The following is a 20014-nucleotide window of genomic DNA, read 5'->3' as shown; positions in this document are numbered from 1 at the left end:
AGAAAGCAGAGGGTTGTTATAAATGGAGTTCAGTCAAACTGGATTAGTGTCAGAAGTGGGGTACCTCAGGGCTCAGTCTTAGGACCATTACTCTTTTTGATTTACATCAATAACATAGATGACGGAATGGTCAATAAATTACTTAAATTTGCAGATGATATTAATGTGTTGGGTGTTGCTAGCTGTAAAGAGGATGCTGCTGATTTACAAAGGATTTAAGTCATTTAGTGAGTTGGGCAGATAAATGTCAGATGGGTTTTAATTATAGTAAATGCAAGATAACGCATGTGGGTTATCATACTTTGAATTATAAGTATAATTTGGATGGAAATAACCTTAATAGTGTTATGAAGGAAAGGGATGTTGGTGTAATAGTCGATCAGTCTCTAAATCCATCCAAGCAGTGTGCTGTTGCTAGTGGTAGGGAAAATAGGATTTTAGGTTGTATCTGTTTGTTTGTCATGGATTTCGCGCAAAGCTACACGAGGGATATCTGCGCTAACCGTCCCTAACTTAGCAGTGAAAGACTAGAGGGAAGACAGCTAGTCATCACTACCCACCGCCAACTCTTGGGATACTCTTTTACCATCGAATATTGCGATTGACCATCACATTATAACGCCCCTACGGCTGATCTGGCGAGCATGTTTGGTGGGACGTGGATTCGATCCCGCGACCCTCAGATTGTGAGTCAAAAGCCCTAACCACCTGGCCATGTGGGACCCATGAAATAAGAATAGAGTGAATGTTTTCCTAACCTAAAGTTAAACTAATAAGAAGACTTTCTATTATTAACTGACCCCCAGTTGCACAGCGGCATGTCTGTGGACTTACAACGATGGAAACCGTGTTTTGATACCCATGGTAGGCAGAGCACAGGTAGCCTTTTGTGTACCTTTGTGCTTAACTACAAATAAATTATTACTAACTATATAAAGTTGTAATGGTGGCGTACTTCTGACGAGACGGATTTTCGAATCCACAGTTTTGCTTATTGGGTAGATACTTTAGCAAACCGCCCCCTCCAGTGGCACAGCGGTATGTCTGCGGACTTACAACACTAGAATCCGGGTTTCGATACCCGTGGTAGGCAGAGCACAGAATGCCTATTGTGTAGCTTTGTGCTTAATTACAAACAAACCCTATGCGACTACTTTTTAACCAAATTGGGGGATTGACTGTCACAGCCATAACGCCCCAGCAACTGAAAGCACAGAGCATATTCAATAGTATATCGCGGATCGAGCCCTGGACTCTCCAATCACAGCTTTAAATAACGACACTGGGCCTTTTATCATGTCAAAATGCGTTCACAGTATATGATATATAACTTAAGTACGACGCTGAACCTTTCTTCATGTGAGCATGCGTTCACAATATATGATCTACAATTTGAATAAATGCAGTGTTTGTTGTTGTTGTTTTTATCCTTGCGGTATGTATTCACTGTATATGATATATAATTCAAATAACGATATTGGGCTTGTTTTCTTGACAGAATGTGTTTAAAGTATATAACGATGTTGGACCTAAAATTTAAGTAAAAATGCTGGATCGTTCTTCAAGACAGCATATGTTCACAATATATGGTCTATAATTTAAATAACAACATTGGGCTTTTTTCTTGGCGGTATGTGTTGACAGTATATAGTCTATAATTTAAGTAAGGACGCTGGAATTTTTTTCAGGACAGCATGAGTTGACGATATATAACTTATAAATGGCAATCGTTTTCAAAATAGCGAGAATTGGTAGGATCTAAGAAGAAAAAGCATTACTTTCGTCACGGCTAGCTTTAGTATCGAGTAAGGCTAAACAAAGGAATCTTATTCTGAGACAATGAAATAACAGCTTGTCAACGTTGGTTAGGTATATTTGAAAAAGGTTTATAACAGACATTAAGTAGGAGTATCTTGCCGTTTAAAAATGCTGGAAAATGAACCAATAGGCTTAAGAAACGTGGATGTGTGAGTAAGTGTGAACCCCAAATAGCTTACGGTGGGTCAGTGATAAGTTTACGGACTCACAACTCTAAAATCGGAAGTTCGATTCCCCGCGGTGGATTTGCTTTAAAAAAAACACACGAAGAAACAAACAAAAACTTAAGTGTCAAAGTCGATGAAGATCATTACGGTTGACCCTTAATGCTAATGTAACTTGAATAATAATCCATCAACCTATCTACCTACTCGTCTGTCTTTCTATATATCGTTACAGCTATTACTCGTAAACTTAATTCACGTTTCTATATACCTTGTTAGCCAAAGATGATATTTAATTTTTTTATATTTGAAGGAAAATAAAACCATTAATACCCTAGATCAACACGATCCCAGTAGTCTTGTAAGGTTTAATGGATATAAGTGCGCATGCATTCCATCATACAACATCGTTACTAGGTGTACTGTTGAAACTACGTTATACAGGATTGTTCTATATTAAGAATATGTAACCAAAATCATCAGGTCTCCGGTTGTGGAACAAAAAAATATGCTAGAATTAAAAAAGAAAAGAAAATGGTTGTAGTCACTCAACAAAGAACAGTAAAAATTGAACGCGACCATATATAAAGAGGCACTGTTTTATTTTTATTTCATTTCATACTCACACAGAGCTACATATGGGTTATTTGTGCTACCAGTCACTAACTTGTAACTGAAAGGCAGAAAGTTAAAAGCACCCAGCCCCAATTGTTGGGTTACTCTTGACCAATAGAATGGTAGAATTTGGCCGTCACCCTTATTGTGTACCCAATGCTCCGAATTGCGAACCCCGTTTGGGAAGCAAGGAGTCGGGAACCCGGAATCACGGGATTCAATGTCCAGGCACACTTACTAACGAGCCACGCCGGGTTCTCAAACTCTAAATTTGTGTGGACTCAATAAAAATGAATGAACACAGACACACATATACTAGACCACCAAAATATTTGTAAATAAATTCAACTACACCTTCTGAGGATACATAAAAATATATCACTTCAAAATGAACTAAGAATTTCGTACTAAACCATGTTAATTGCTAATCGCAACAATCTTTTAAACATAAAAGAAAATGATCCCATGTAATACGAAGCTCAGTTGTGCTTTGATTTTTCAAAATATATTATTGCTTGTTAATCTTTTTTATAAGTTTTAGTTTCGTGAGAAAGAGGTATCTAAATTAATCTTTAAAGTTTATTAGCCATACTGGTAAATTTTTATTTTTCCAAAGTTTAATGAAACGAAATCTAACGAGAAAGGTGTAGTTAGCTATAAGGACAAAACGCAGAGTACAAGCGAGTCCAATCCTTTTTCTCAGCTATTTGTCTTTATCAGGCTTCAAGGCCGAAATGGAATTTACGATCTTTGTCTTAGGTATTGTACCGAAAGCGAGTCTTACAATAGCGATGTTGTCTTGTCATTTATCGTAAATAACCTTCACTTGATAAAGTTCTTATTTTGATATATAATCGTTTTGTATTCTAGTTTCCCGTGTTTTAATGACTTGATTACTTCATATGCTATAAGTATTAATTATAGTTCTTGTAAAAGAAATTAAAATTTTATTTCGCAACCTAACGTATTTTTTCTCCAGTACCTCAAGTATCGTATCTTATGCAACAACGAATTTTTTCATGAAAGCAGATTTGATTTGCTCAAATCTTATTGTTCTCTGTCAGCTTTACAAAGTTCATGAAAGTTTGTTTGTTTGTTTTTAATTATGCACAAAGCTACACAAGGGCTATCTGTGCTCTGCCCACCACGGGTATCGAAACCCGGTTTCTAGCGTTGTAAGTCCGCAGACATGCCGCTGTGCCACTGGGGGGCGTTCATGAAAGTTACTTGTTTATTTTCTAAAGCCTTCCTGACTAGACCAAAAATACTAAGTTCCTTGAAATCAAAAATTTATAGACAACAAAATGTTGTTGCAAGTAAATAACCAGGTTAATTTTCACAGAGGATATAAAGTATAGAATTAAAGAAAAAAATATAAATATAAGAAGTTTAAATTGATTGATATGATGTGAGATTTATAGAATTATAGAAGATCAAGAGAGTTGGTTGGTTGAATATGTAAAAATAATGTTAAAGATTTCTTTAAATACATTAAGGGTAATGGAAATGCTCGGATAGGAGTAGAGACTTTGAAGGATGGTATAGAACGACTCATATCTGATGAGTATGAGATGAATGGGTTATTAAATTATTTATATTTTTAAAAAATGTTTACCAATGAAAATTTAAGTGATATATCTCATCCTGAATAGTTGATAGATGGAAACAACATCGAGCAAGACTATCTTATTAAATCTGAGCTTGTTAAGGAAACAAAAAATTGAGAAGTTTAACGAAGGATGACGCTCCTAAACCAGATAACATTTCCCCAAAGGTTTTGAAGGAGGTTGAGGATTGAATATGTGAGTCACATGCTATTATTTTTTTGTAAGTCCTTGAACAGTGGGCAGGTGTCAGAAGATTGGAAGTTTGCTAATGCTACCCAACCTTTCAAGAGAAGTGATAAAAATTGTCACAGTAATTATAGGCCTACTTGTTTTACATCGGTGGCTTGAAAAGGTTTTGAAAGTATGATAAAAGATGCTTTGCAAAGTCATTTAACAAATCTTTAAATTCCATTGGACAGTCAGAATGGTTTCACTAAAGGAAACTTCGCCTTATTAATCTTTTGCTAATCTTAAAAAAGGTTATTACTTATATAGATGAGGGAAAGGCGTAAATTTGATGTATCTAGATTTTCATAAAGCATTTGGACAAGATTTAACATAAAACGCTTGTTAAAATGATCTATGTTGTTGTGGGGCATAGGTTTGCTGAATTGAAGAAAGCAAAGGGTTGTTATAAATAGCGTTCAGTCAAACTGGATTAGTTTCACAAGGTACCCCAGGGCTCAGTGTTGGGATATTTGCTCGTTTTTACATCAATTACATCGTTGATGATATTGCAGTGTGGGGTGTTGCTAGCTGTGAGGAAGATCCTGCTGTTTTACAAAATAATTTGATTATTTGGTAAGTTGGGTGAATAAATTGCAGATAGCTTTTTAATTATAATAAATTCAAGGCAATGCATGTGGGTTATCATAATTTGAATTATAAGTATAATTTTGATGGGAATAAACTTAACAGTGTTATGGAAGAAAAGGATCTTGGTGTTTCAGTTGATCATTCTCGTAAGCAATCCAAGCAATGTGCTGATGCTAGTAGAAGGTCAAATAGTATTATAGATCGTATCTACATAAATAGTGAACACAGGTCAAAATGGGGTTATAACTTCATTGTAGAGGTCACTGGCTTGACCACATTTGTAGTATTTTATTCAGTCCTAAGTGCTTTACCTTAGGAAGGACATTGAATTGTGGAAAATGGTTCAAATGAGGACTACTAGGATGATACCCTAGATGAATAGGTTGTCATGCGAGGTTATTAAGATCTGTGAAATTTTCTTTTGAAAAAAGAAGAGTTAGAGGAAATCTGATTGAGGTGTTTGGGATTTTTAATGGAACTGATAGTGTTGATGCATCATCATGATTTTATTATTATATAATAATGGGAATAGTATACATAGGGTAGAAGTCATCTTCATTTAAAAGTTTTATTTTGTAACAGAGTGGGTTGGCATTTAGAATGGGTTGTTTTCAGATGTGATGGATGCAGTAAATTTGAGAGAGTTTAATGGAAGGCTTAATAAATAACTGAATGATAAATTCTGGATTGGATTGTATTATTTTTAACTTAGAATTGAGTTTAGTGGATTGGACGACCTAGTTGAACACAAAGGTCCCTTGTTGTCCTTAAATTTAGCTCGTGGCTGTCTTGTATGTTTACTTGAAGGTCCGTTTAATACAGTTATACCATTTACATATCACTAGCACAACAAATATGGACCTGGGTCTTCAAATATTTTTAAGGCCTTCTTCAAATGTATGAAAACCTTTTTATTTAACCACTTTTTTCCTATGAATGGATACTAAAACGTTTTCTTGGAAGAGGAGCAGAATAACCTCCCAATGACAAATGGTTCCAGTTATGATCAACGAATGCAGCTGTTTCGGTTTCTGTATTAGTGTGAAACAAAATTACATGCAACCTTACAGGTTTTTACGCCCACTGCCGCGTTAAAAAAAAATGAAAGGCAATATCCTGTATTAAAATCCCAACCCATGAAAAATAATAATAATGGTAAAAAAAATACTGAAGTATCAAATGAAATGATAATGACATAATTAGAAATTTATCAAATATATTTAAATATTTATTTTATAAATATAACACACAAAGTTGTAAAAAAGTGACGATGAACGATGTATAACATTTAGTATAAACAAAATTAATAATTTAATTTTATTACTTGGTACATGTTATGAAGAAGTGAAAACTATAATTATGAACTTAATAACTCATAAAAGTGTAGGGCATGATGGCATTTTAGTTAGAATACTAAAATAATTTATAAATTATTTCATAAAAGTGCAGAGCATGGTGGCATTTTACTCGGAATAGTAAAATAATTTATAAATTATATCATAAAAGTGCAGGGCATGGTGGCATTTTACTCGGAATAGTAAAATAATTTATAAATTATATCATAAAAGTGCAGGGCATGGTGGCATTTTGGTTAGAATAGTAAAATAATTCATATATTATATCATAAAAGTGCAGGACATGGTGGCATTTTGGTTAGAATAGTAAAATAATTCATATATTATATCATAAAAGTGCAGGGCATGGTGGCATTTTGGTTAGAATAGTAAAATAATTCATATATTATATCATAAAAGTGCAGGGCATGGTGGCATTTTGGTTAGAATAGTAAAATAATTTATGCCATAGAATCACCTGTATTCGTTTATCTGTTACAACAGGAACCTTTCCAGATGAGTTTAAAAAAAGTCATAGTAATCCCAACATACAACAAGATGCTAAGAATAAGTATATACAGTATATATTATAGACCTACTTTATTGTTGTCAGAATTTTCTAAAATATTAGAAAAGACAGTAAAAAGCAGGTTGATTACAGTTTTAAATAAACACAATGTTTTCTCTAAAAATAAATATGGAGTTAGAGAAGGACCTATTAAACCTCACACAAAATATTTATGAGTCCTTAGATAATGACGGAAAAATCATGAGTGTATTTTTTGGATTTATAGAAGGCATCATATATTAAATATTACATCATATATTATTAGATAACATGGAAAAACATTCAAGTGATAAGACGTATTCCATTAAAATGGTTTAAATCTTATTTGTATTAAACAATACAGATTATAGATTTAAAAAATAATTTTAATGATGAGAACATAATAAAGTATGACGTTCCATTGGGTTCTGTAGTTAGATCCATTTCTTTATAGTATACATAAATGATTCATGTGAATTATAATTTAGTTGTAAAAATTACTATGTTTGCTGATGATACAGCACTAACTAGTTACACTACATATCTTTGAAGAATTAATTACGCTATTTATTACTTTGTGATTATCTACGTTTCACGTCTCTGAAAAATTAACCGCATTATTTATCCTTTTTTTGAATTAGTCACATACACATTCAATAAGATGATTTATGTACGTGTCCAATTTTTACAGTCTAGCAGCTATGCGTTTAAAAACTAACTGTATCTGACCTTCAAATGAGAGAGGTATTGTTTCACATAATTATTTTGTGATTTAAACCAAATCTGTGTTTTGATAACGAAAGACTAAAACACATGACGCTGTTTGAGCAAAATAAAAGAAAAAGAACTGAAAGTATTAAGTATCATTTTGTAAGTTAGCAATAGTTATTTCTCAGACGTAAGATTTACATATAGTTCTCTACTTAGATGAAACTTTTTAAACAATTACGAAATTTATAATTTTGATGACTTGTTGTTTACCAGCAAGTGATGTGCAAGTTGATTAAAAATGAATATCTATTAAGTTTTGTTTCTTAAATAATAATTCATGGAAATAATTAGAAGAAAAACAGAAGCATCATACGAGGAAAATTTGTATGGTGTATAACTTAGAATTTGCACCGGATGAAGAAGATGGAAAGAGGATCAAATAACGAGTAACTAGAGAGACCAAATAATAAGTAACTAGAGAGACGAATAACAAAGAAGATGGTGAATACATGTTTTAAGAAAAGATGACAAGAAAAAGGACCATATCGGATAAGATAAACGAAAACATAAACACCAGGGACTAGTAATCATTGTACTTTCTATCTTTTAATGCCAAGAACTTCGGAACTTTGGGAATGAGCATTTTTGCGACTTCCAATGTAACTAAATCTATTCAACTATTTTTATAAGAACTCACGATCTTGTGAGAAACCTTACATTATAAGTATATTTATTTTGTTTTGAAATCTTCGTTATTTCTGAAGTATTATTATCATAGGTAAGCTTTTTTTTTTAAGTACAATCTTAAGGTTTGTGGAATTATGGCTTTAAATCAGAGTGTAGGCAAGAGTTTAAATCTAAAATAGAAACGTTAAGAATGTTGAGATGAGTTTCTTAAATTTCTGCAAATATAATTCTGGTGAAAAGGGTAACAGCTAAATACAATCCTTCAAAGATCGTTCGATTTATGGTATTATATTGCGATTTTAAAAGCAATTTGATTAAACATGCAAATAATTATGGTTCCTCTGTTTTATAAACACTACAATACAACATCAGCGCTGTGTTTTTAAAGATTTGGCTTCAAATAACTTGTTTTTTATTGTGCAGCTAATTGTTTTACACGATAATACTTAAGAGTTATTAGTATCTTGTTTTATATTTCACATGTTATATAAACAAAACTCGTCAGAGTCTTGTTCTTCGTAATACGGAACCTGGCACCACTATCTTTAATTGAATAGAATCGTCCATTTAAACATGCCATCAGGAGCTTTTTCTTGTTTTTTTTATCCTGTTTACATCAGTAACGAAAGTTATTGCTGTTGCGAGAGGTCTTTCTCGTAGTTCATCATATGGCGGTTATATTTCACAAACTTACGGTTGAGCACTTTCAATACATGGAGTACTTGGGCTACATAGTAAAAACGCCAATCTTGTGTTCATTCGATGAAACGCACTAATATTGGCTTATGTAACAGTTATTTTTTAAATGTAGGTTTCAGGTGTCACATTAGAGAAAAATGCCAAACGGCTATGTTTCACACGTTTAATAACGATTTGATAATATTACATGAAATATGATTAGCCCGAGTCCATTACGTTGAGAAGCACAGGATATTTTCAAGACTCATGTAATTCAAGTTGTAAACATGAAAGGTAACATAAGGTTTACTTGCACGAAGTATTATATTTCAATTGACTTAAATAAGCTCGTGAAATAGTCAAATCAACAACAAAAACGTCAAGAAGGCTACAAATGAAGGTAGGTCTGGTAGATTTCAGCATCACTATGAAATGTATTGACATTATATACAAAATAGATATATATATATATATTCATCAACGATGTCAAAATTAGTTTAGCCTTTTTATAGGTATGTATTAAGGCACATATGATTATTGGGTTAAAGTTGAATTTTTATGCTCGCTACTTCTGTTGTTCCTAGATTATTTAAAATACACTCATCCGTAACTACCATAGTTTAGTTAGGATTCAACAGCAACTACCATAGTTTAGTTAGGATTCAACATCAACTACCATAGTTTAGTTAGGATTCAACATCAACTACCATAGTTTAGTTAGGATTCAACAGCAACTACCATAGTTTAGTTAGGATTCAACAGCAACTACCATAGTTTAGATAGGATTCAACAGCTGCCATCAGAGACGTCACGAACGAAAAACGGATTCAAAAAATTAACTGTTTTATATTGGAACTCCAAGATGCTTAAGAGCGATCAGTAAAACTTTCTTTGCATAACCATGAAAACTTAAAGAGTTTAGAGCAGTAAGAATCTCCAATCCAACACAGACATATGATTCTGAAATAAGTTCTTTTAGAGACATAATTGTCAGTTTTAATTTTAATTCAAAGTTATTAAACAAACACTAACTGATATAATTAATATTGAGAAACATCTGACATTAATAAAGATATAGTGTTTCTGAACAAAGTCAATAGTTAACTACTGTTTTTTGTAGTAGGACTCTATCAGAATTGAACAGCTACTAATGACCTAGATCATTACACTGAATGCCTGCATACACAAGCGGACAGACAGAGAGATAAAATGTCTAATATGTCTACTTACAAGTTCAATAACCTTGGGGCACCGCGAAGCGTTTTTGCTCCGATAGCAGCAAGTTTGTTGTTACTGAGATCCCTGAAAACAAACAGAGTGAATAACTGTAATACTTTGTGCTTTAAGAATAGGAATTTAGAAAACGAAGATAACCTAAACATTGCTTGAGAAAGCTTTTTGTATGTAAGACAATACTGTTTGAGAAAACCTGCAATAACTAGACAACATTGCTTTTTGTAAGTAAGACAATACTGTTTGAGAAAACTTGTATTAACTGAATACTATTGCCTGAAAAAGCTTTTTGTAAGTAAAACAATACTACGTGAAAAACTTGTATTAACACAAAATCTCTCCCTCAACCAGAAGCGCGTCGGTGCAGGGATCGAACATAAAATGTTATGTCTGACTACATCATAACCATAGTTAATGTTATGTCTGACTACATCATAACCATAGTTAATGTTATGTCTGGCCACATCATAACCATAGTTAATGTTATGTCTGACTACTTCATAACCATAGTTAATGATATAACTTCTTCATCTGCACTCGAAACCATCTTCTTCGCCTATCGTTGCATCTGTTTTTCAGAACAAAGCTCAATAGATCTTCAGCAGATAGATGTAAGCCCCACTGACCGTGATTAGGACTTTGCTACTTTTTAACATACCATCATGAATCACCATCAGTTTCTCGCTTATCTTCATATGCAAGGATTCGAGATGTTTGACTTGTAGCCTGGATGCGACCACGATGGACATTTTACAGCCCTTGTTGCGGATATGAAGCCCAAAGACGACATCAAAAATAGGTTTGAGGATAACAAGAACATTAGTGATAGTAGTAGTAGCCTTTCGCCAGATCAAGAACGAGGTCTCCAATCTCAGGTAATGAAGAAAAAACGCATACAAAGAGCTAACCAATTTGTGTGTATCTGATCATTGCTTGTAAGGTAGTGCAGTCACACCAAAACCATGTGTTTCTTTCACTGTCAAAACTTCCGATTGACCGTTGCTGGTAAAGTGGGGAAGTCACACCAAAACCATGTGTTTCTTTCACTGTCAAAACTTCCGACTGACCGTTGCTGGTAATATGGGGAAGTCACACCAAAACCATGTGTTTCTTTCTCTGTCAAAACTTCCGATTGACCGTTGCTAGTAAAGTGGGGAAGTCACACCAAAACCATGTGTTTCTTTCACTGCCAAAAACTTCCGACTGAAATATGTTACCATTAAATGGATTGCATATTTGGAAGCAGCAGATTCCAGAATTTCTAACGGTGTAGCAACACCTCCAAGAAATAATTATCAAAATTTCTTGTTCCTTGTCCTGCTACACCAAAACACTACTTCACCTCTGGTTGAAGGAGAGATCCCGTGTTGTTTAATTGAATTACTGCTTAAGAAAGCTTTTAGTAAGTAAAACAACAGTATTTGAGAAAATTTGCGTTAACTAAACAATACTTTTTGAGGAAATTGATAGCAACCAAACAATATTTACTGTGACTACTTATTTTTTAAATAATATTAATTCCATAATCTGTAACGATATGAGATTAAAAATTGCTTTTTAAATTTATATAGTAAACCAACTCTTTGTGTACTCGAGGTCTACCAAATCTAGACTCAGAAGCAAAGAACCTAAAATCTCATTACAACTTCTGATTATGAAGCAAAATTTCTTTAACCAATAGGACAAACGTTTTGTACACCTAAAATCATACAAATTGACATAAATTTCCCATATTATTATTATTTTATTTTGTAGTTTCTCTTCTTTCAAAGGTCCCTTGAAAAGTGCTAAGTTACTGGAAACTTTTAGTTTATTTAAATATTTCTACACTTAACATTAAAAACAAAAGCTCACCGAAAGAATGTATATATATATCTAAATTTAATCAACACGTAAACAGTTTGATAAACCCCTAAAGATAAGCACATTTTATATCAGCATCTCTATCAGCACATTCTTCCCAAATTATTTCTATTCTAACAGCTATCATTTATACGTGTTTAGATCAATCCATGTTTTAACTTCCTTTTTTCTATGGTTTGTATATTGAAAGAAAAATACCAGGAATTTTTCCGTAATAAATCTTACTAAAATGTGTGCTGTTTCCTTTTTCGTTTCTATGGGATTTAACAACATACTTTAATGGCAGTCATGACGCCACCGTAATGAGGAAACTTCCACATGGATAAACCACGAAAGTCTTGCACATTTCAACGACTGCTAACTCGTTTAAATCTAATTTATGTTGCTTAATCGGGTTAATGTTTTTGGTTCTGAAAGTTTCTTTAATATATAAATAAATCATTATTTGTACTAATTCGAATTAAAATTCCCAATGATTTCGCAAACTGACTGTTGTTGACAGTTCTGTTAAGATTAATGCTAGACAGTTTTAAGAGTTTAAAAAAAGAGTTTAACAAATAGCACCAAATCTATTTCGTCACAAAAGAATTTTTACTCTTATAAAAGATTAGACTTAAACCACATGAAAAAGAAACGTGATTTATCACCACCAGGTTTCGACAGCTTTCTGCAATCTAAACGAACAAAAGCTGTATAAGTAATTTTGTTTGTGTGTTTGGAGTTATGCACAAAGCTACACAATGGGCTATCTGTGCTCTGCCAACCACGGGTATCGAAACTCGGTTTCTAGCGTTGTAAGTCCGCAGACATACTGCTGTGCCACTGGGGGGCTGTATTAGTAATGTAATTTTTAGTTGAATTGTTAAACACTCGATGTTTGAAAATTAAGAAAAGTTTCAAGCAAATGTGTTTAGACAGACTTTTGTTGATCCAGTTTCGGTTTCAGCAAATTTCTTTAGTACAGGGAATAAAATCAGTTGGTTTTAATATAAAGTAAGCCTGAATTATATTATAATGAAACATAATTTGATGCTTACTTTTAAAACTCTTAAAATATATTCATGTAATCCAATGAATAGATGCCAATACAAAAACTAAAGTACATGAAATACAAGGATATCTCGATATAATTCATACAGATATTGATCTTGTATACTTGCTACATAATTCAATACTTGTTACATAATTCACTAACAATAATTGTAGTGGGTATAAATATTACTATTAGCTGTATATAAATCAGGTTTACTAACAAATGAATATTTCTGAGCTACATGGCTTAATGATGTGGAAAAAAAAATGTATTGTTGTTCTAATATAAGGATGTCGTTAAGCCTTTTTTTCTTGTCCTATTTTTTTGCCCTATACTAAGCTTGCAGATAGTCATGTTGCGACTATAAGTAATCTAGATAAGTTAATTAAACTGGAACAAGTTTTCGAATTGAAAATGATCAGAAAAACAACAACAATACTGTTGATTTCAGGCCATATTTAGAAGACTTAGCAGGAAGTCTTAATTGTTGCTTGTCCTCGACTCAACTTTAGATAAGAACTTGTGAGCTGAGACTGCTACTGACAACAGGTGGTGAGATATAATTGGCGTATTTCCCGGGCTAACAGCGTACGTTCCTTACAACATAGAGGATCCCACGTACTTGTTGCACTGAAAACTATACTTGTAAATAACCAACGACAACTTACTCTCGTCAAGTACATCTCAAGGGAGAATAATCTTTCATCTAATATATATATATATATGTATGTATTTAATGTATATTGATTTTTTTTCTAGAATTAGGGTTTGTTTTGTTTAGAGAATAGTAAACTACGGTATATAGAAGGTAGTAGTTTTATTCAGCTTTACGACCAATATTGTTCATAAAATGTTAGCTGAATTAATCAAATTACAAAACATTTTTAATATTCGCTATTGCCGTGAACATTCAGTCACAAATTGTTCTACGTAGTTAATCAAAGTCTCGACTAACTCAGTTGTAAAGGCCAAGAAAACTAGAAAAAATGGCATACAATTCCAAAAGTGTTAGTTTGTTGTAAACACTCATTTCCACACTGCTAAATAATCTAAAAATGTCCCTCAACACTCTTTTTTTGTGTGCCCAAGAGTCGTTCAAAGTCTAATTAGATGTTTACTTTTAAGAGTATCGACTAACATTCTAATCTAATGTTCAAAACGTAAAGAATCACACAATACGTAATGTATCTGGTTTTATACAGAATATCGCCCCACTTATTCACTTAGTGCTTAAGATCTGAAAATAGTCGTTAACTTTCCCAACAATGTGCTAATGTAATTTAACAAACAAAACGCGTCATTACACAGTTGGTATCCTAGTATTCGGGAACCACTCAAGTACACAAGGAATACACAAGCCCTAGGTTGTAACTTAAGCGGCTGATATTTCAAACCCATCAATTAAGTAAAGAATTTCTGACGTCATTTTTATATCATTCTAAGTGGATTCATAATTTTGGGACAGCTGTAGATATCTAAAGTGCACGAAGAAAATAATTCTTATCACAGCTGACTTTTAAAAGGGTCACAAGTGTGCGACAAAGTATCCACAACCTATTGTCACAAATAAACAAAAAGTGCGAACATGAGATGTTGACATAATCACCACAGGAAATCGGTTGATAGAACTAATGGCGAACAGTTACATCTCCACAAAGTTTCATATTTATCTTTGGAATTTTTACGAGGAGTTTCTTTTATTAGTTAGAAACTGAAAAGCGGTTCTTACGAACAATATCAAAATATCAACGAACATACCAATTTTTCAGTATCCTAATTTATATAGGCTTACTTGGAAACTGTTACGTTTTATACAAGTACAGACGTTGCCACAAGAATACACACACTCTCGTTCCCAGTTGTCATTTCATCTTTCTCTTTCGTTTACAATTGTGTTAAATATTTAAGGGCAACATGCTAACCATGCCTGCTGATATAAATACGTGTTAAGACTTTCAAAACAACCAAACTTAAGTTTTAGAAAATTATCATCAACATTCTTTCTGTAAATTTATTCCTCTTGCATATACAAAGACACAATGATGGCAAAAAAATGACGACAACATCGGCAATGGAGACGTGTCTTTTAATCATTGACTTTTAAAATTCAATATACAGTTTTGTTTTAAACGTACTCTATCCTGGATTTAAGAATTCACAACATGATTTTTCTACATGTCAGATACTTAGAAAAACTTAACACGTTTACTGCCACATAATAAATTAAGTATAAACAAATTAAACATTCAAGAGGTGACAAGGAGCAGTCACAGTGTCCCAAACTCATATGCCACAAGAGACACTTGGCTTTGAAACGTAATTGTCTGTGACCCACCGGTGTGTCACGCGGTCCTTAACTAAAAGTCGGTTATGACCCACCAGTGGGGCACATGGCAGCGAACGTGTTAAGTAAGAAGTATCTCTCTGACAGCATAACATAGACATTGAGGCAGACACTATGAATTTCTCAAGTTTACAGTATTTAATGTTTCCATATAACAACATGTTTTCAGTTTAGTTTTGCTTGATATAAAATAAGATATAAGAAAGTCAAATATAATAAGCTTTACCAAATAAATCCAATCAAAAATCTATTTCTACTAAAATACGCAATTCATATACTTTAAATTGTCCCTAAAATAATTTCTTTCCTTAAAAATATCATTGTTTCTCTAAATTTTAAATTTATTCAATAATTATTCTATCGAAAACGGTTCTTCAAATGCACTTAATGTATCACGTGATGTTTCACAAATAAGCCAAGAGAAATTCAACTTTTGTTGATTGAAATAAAACTTTTCTATACTATGCCTTAAATATAAAGTCAGAAACGCATACACACACACACAAAAACATACACAAACGAATGACTGAAATATGCAAAGCTCGCTACGAAACTAAACGCTTTATTTAAATTGTTACTACAGCCTATTGATAACCAACTAGCATTTTTAGAGGTACAAGTATATAAATTAAAGAGCAGATACGGGGGTGGGGGGTCCAGGGATAAGAGCCTCCATTTTTTCTAGAGAGAGAGAGAGAGAAAAAAAACCAACAATTAATTTATATATCATTAAGTCTATATTATCTTCCAAGAGTTGGACCCTCCCCATTTTAAAAATCTTATATCTGCCTATAAATTTCCAACTTGGCTTAGCGCGGTTACCCTCACTAAACATAGTCACTTGCTATAAACATAACTGTGTATTGTGCTAGCCATTCCTCACTAGACATAGTCACTTGCTATAAACATAACTGTGTATTGTGCTAGCCATTTATCATAAGAAAACACCAGTTTTATAAACAGCACGATTCTTTTGAATTTGTTTGTCTTCTGTCAAGAGAGCAATCTCTATCATGTGGCTCACATTTATTGTTTACTAACATGTTGTAGCACTGAATTTCTGAAAAATGGCAAAACGTTTTTCAATAATCAGATACTGAAAGTATACTACGTTGTCTACTGTGATGTTCCTTTTTATACAGTGAAATATAGCGATATACTACGTTGTCTACTGTAGTATTCCTTTCTATACAGTGAAATATAGTGATATAACTACGTTGTATACTGCGGTGTTCCTTTCTATACAGTGAAATATAGCGATATACTACGTTGTCTACTGTGGTGTTCCTTTCTATACAGTGAAATATAGCGATATACTACGTTGTCTACTGGTAGTGTTCCTTTCTATACAGTGAAATATAGTGATATAACTACGTTGTATACTGCGGTGTTCCTTTCTATACAGTGAAATATAGCGATATACTACGTTGTATACTGCGGTGTTCCTTTCTATACAGTGAAATATAGCGATATACTACGTTGTATACTGCGGTGTTCCTTTCTATACAGTGAAATATAGCGATATACTACGTTGTATACTGTGGTGTTCCTTTCTATGCAGTGAAATATAGCGATATACTACGTTGTATACTGTTATCTTAGGACATGAAAAGTTGCTTCCTTATATATAATTGTAAAAAACTCAAAAACGCCCACAGAAACTACAAAACACAAAACGTGAAAACGAAAGTTTGTATCTATCTCTCCATGGATCCATTGAACCTCCATACCAAATTTTGTGAAAGTCCACCTAGAGGAGGCGAAGAAGTGGTAAACAACGCGCGTAAAACTCGCAAAACTGAAAATTTGTATGTACCCCTGCATGGACCTAATGAACGTCCCTACCAATTTTGCTGAAGACCCATCCACATCCTGCGAAGTAGTTACATGTACATACAACAGACAGTACTATTATATTTACATAGATTTTATGTTTTTGCTTGTTATAATATTCATTGTAAAGAACTGGCCAAAAAACTGGGTAAAATTAGTAATTTTCTATGTAAACTACGTACAGCAATAATAAGTGGGATAAATTGTAATATTTTCATGATTGTTTGTTTGGAATTAAGCATAAAGCTACATAATAGACTATCTGTGCTCTGCTAACCACGGGTATCGAAACCCGGTTTCTAGCGTTGTAAGTCCGCAGATATACCGTTGTGCCACAGGGAGGCTTAAAAAACCGATGGAGTATATATGCTACTATATCACTAACTGTAGGTTTAACTAACTGTATGATTTTTCGTTTCTAAGCAAACACATGGTATATAGTTATTTTCATTTAGCTGATTTAAAATGAATCAATGCATTTATAGATTTATCATCAAATATTAATTATACTATTAAAAGGAGATTTTAATATTTCTGTATAAAGTTTTTGTGCTATAAAGAGAAATATTCCACCTTTTAAAATCATAAACATAACATTTAAAACAGACAAAACAATTAAACAATAAATCACGACTGTTTGTAAACATTCCAACAATAGAAGCTATATTTGCAGGCTTTATTATCTTCATAACCAACACTTTCTTAAGACGAAAAAACATGCGAGCCTTATTGGTTTTAGAATAAACCCTCTATTGAAAAGAGCAAATCTTCCAGGCTTTATTATCTTCATAACCAACACTTTCTTAAGACGAGAAAAACATGCGAGCCTTATTGTTTTTAGAATAAACCCTCTATTAGAAAAAGCAAATCTTCCAGGCCTTTGAATCGACATTCCCGTAAGATGGAGCGACAACTGTAAATCTTTTAGTTTCAGAATCAACAATCTGTGTGATGTTTAATTCATTTAGGCAATTATTTATGTAAATCTTTGAAAATTGTGCGTACAAATGTTTTTGTTTTTCATCATCAGTAACCTTCGTGTGCTGCGTTCTAGTCATAATGATAATCCCCATATGTGTTCTTTGCTTTAGTTTTATGTCTGTATTTTTATTACAATGTTGGGTGCTATTATAACACCAATGCCCTGTTTCTATTAACATGGAAGTACACTGAAAGCGTTGTGGAACTCTACCACAAATTATTAGAAATGATGCAATTTTAAAGAAATGTGAATACCTTGTCCCGGGCTAATGATTATATATATACATTAAGTGTAAGTAATTCACATTCGCTACATTCCTTTTATTTATACGACGTGATTTCTGAAGTGTTTTCGACATTGTTTTTGTTGGTGCTTTTCAACTCTTGATCATTTTTTAAATTCTTTGTTTTTTAATTTACATGAATTAATAACTATGGTGAAACTACTCATTTCAGTAGTTTATTAAATCAATGCAGATTTCTTACGTTTTACAAAAAATTAGAAATTGTGTTGTTTACATTTTTGGGAAATACGAAAGTCAAACATACACGTGTTGTTACTAGACAGTTGAATACGCAAGAATGACTTCAAACCACAGATAGTGTGATGTATGAAGCGTGAAATCCACTTTAATGGGAGAGTCAACGTTTTGTTTTGTAACTTTACCAGCTGGTATACCTTGTAACAATGATGAGCCTCTTGAATCTGTGATGGGGAACTGAAATGATTCAAAAGGTTCTGTTGCAATGAAAGTGGGGTTTGAGGGTTTTGGAAAGTTAGCTAATGATGAAACCAGAAATTATTAGAAAGACAAGGTGATGTGTAATGATTACCGTTCGGGTATAACTAATAAAGGGGTTTGGTGGAGGAGGGAACAAACAGTATCTTCAACCTTCTACGATACAATTACATCATCGTCCAATCTTCTACAAATGCTCTGTTTCCATGAGCACGGACGGCTATGCCGTAAAATTACTGCTACGAGTAAGGTTTGGCCTCGTGTTCTGGTAAGTACGGTTCTGGTGGCCCTAGAGAATTATTCATTCCATTATGTCGAGAAAATGAGTTTAGTTCTCAAACACAGTTGTGATCCGTAGAATACCTAAAGATATCATGCAGGGGGGTAACCTATAGAGAAATGTTTGTTTTGTGAAGGAAACAGGAACAATTTCCACCTGCCTAAACAAATATGCAACAAAATGGGTTTCACGTGTCGTAGTGGTTCCCTGATTAATGTCGAAAGAAAGAAATTCGATATAACAATGAAGGGAGACTGTTTTATCACTTCCCGTGGGAAATTTACACCAAAGACACCCAACTCCTCGTAATTCTGATGTCTCACCTTTTCTCACTAATGATCCACGTATAAGCTGCGTCAACCATTCCAGGTCATGTCTTTCCAGCAACAGGCAACTCGTCTGTCAAGCTTGGCACTAATAGCGCCAGTAATGAGTAATATTTTATTTCCTACAGACGCCCTTAGTATACAAACACCTCGATTTGGGGCTGCCCGAGGCTGAAAAGACTGTTTGACGAAAAACAGCTATTGAAGTGGACAATATCAAGCATGACTAAAAGCTAGTACTGTTTACTTGACAAGGAGGGACCTCTGACACCTTCTTATCATAGTGATGAACGGTTATCCAAGATAATCTATCTTTTCATTTCTCAATTCATAAAAGTTCCACATACTGATATCTCAAATAAAGCTCCACCACATTACATAGATTCTAATCTGGATATAATTTA

General features: G+C 33.3%; 1 protein-coding gene across 1 annotated transcript in view; it reads right to left on the bottom strand.

Annotated features, from left to right (window-relative positions):
- Positions 1 to 20014, bottom strand: part of LOC111086825 (slit homolog 2 protein-like) — a gene marked incomplete at its 3' end in the record, with an annotated part of 189243 nt that overhangs the window by 44141 nt on the left and 125088 nt on the right. The window contains exon 5 of the mRNA XM_022391287.1: positions 10208 to 10279. Within this exon, the coding sequence (XP_022246995.1) occupies positions 10208 to 10279 (72 nt within the window). The remainder of the gene's footprint in view (positions 1 to 10207; positions 10280 to 20014) is intronic.

This window comes from Limulus polyphemus, unplaced genomic scaffold (genome assembly GCF_000517525.1).
Source record: "Limulus polyphemus unplaced genomic scaffold, Limulus_polyphemus-2.1.2 Scaffold1465, whole genome shotgun sequence".
NCBI classification, from domain to species: Eukaryota; Metazoa; Arthropoda; class Merostomata; order Xiphosura; family Limulidae; genus Limulus; species Limulus polyphemus.
The sequence above is the reverse complement of the archived record's forward strand: the minus strand, read 5'-3'. Positions and strand labels throughout refer to the sequence as shown.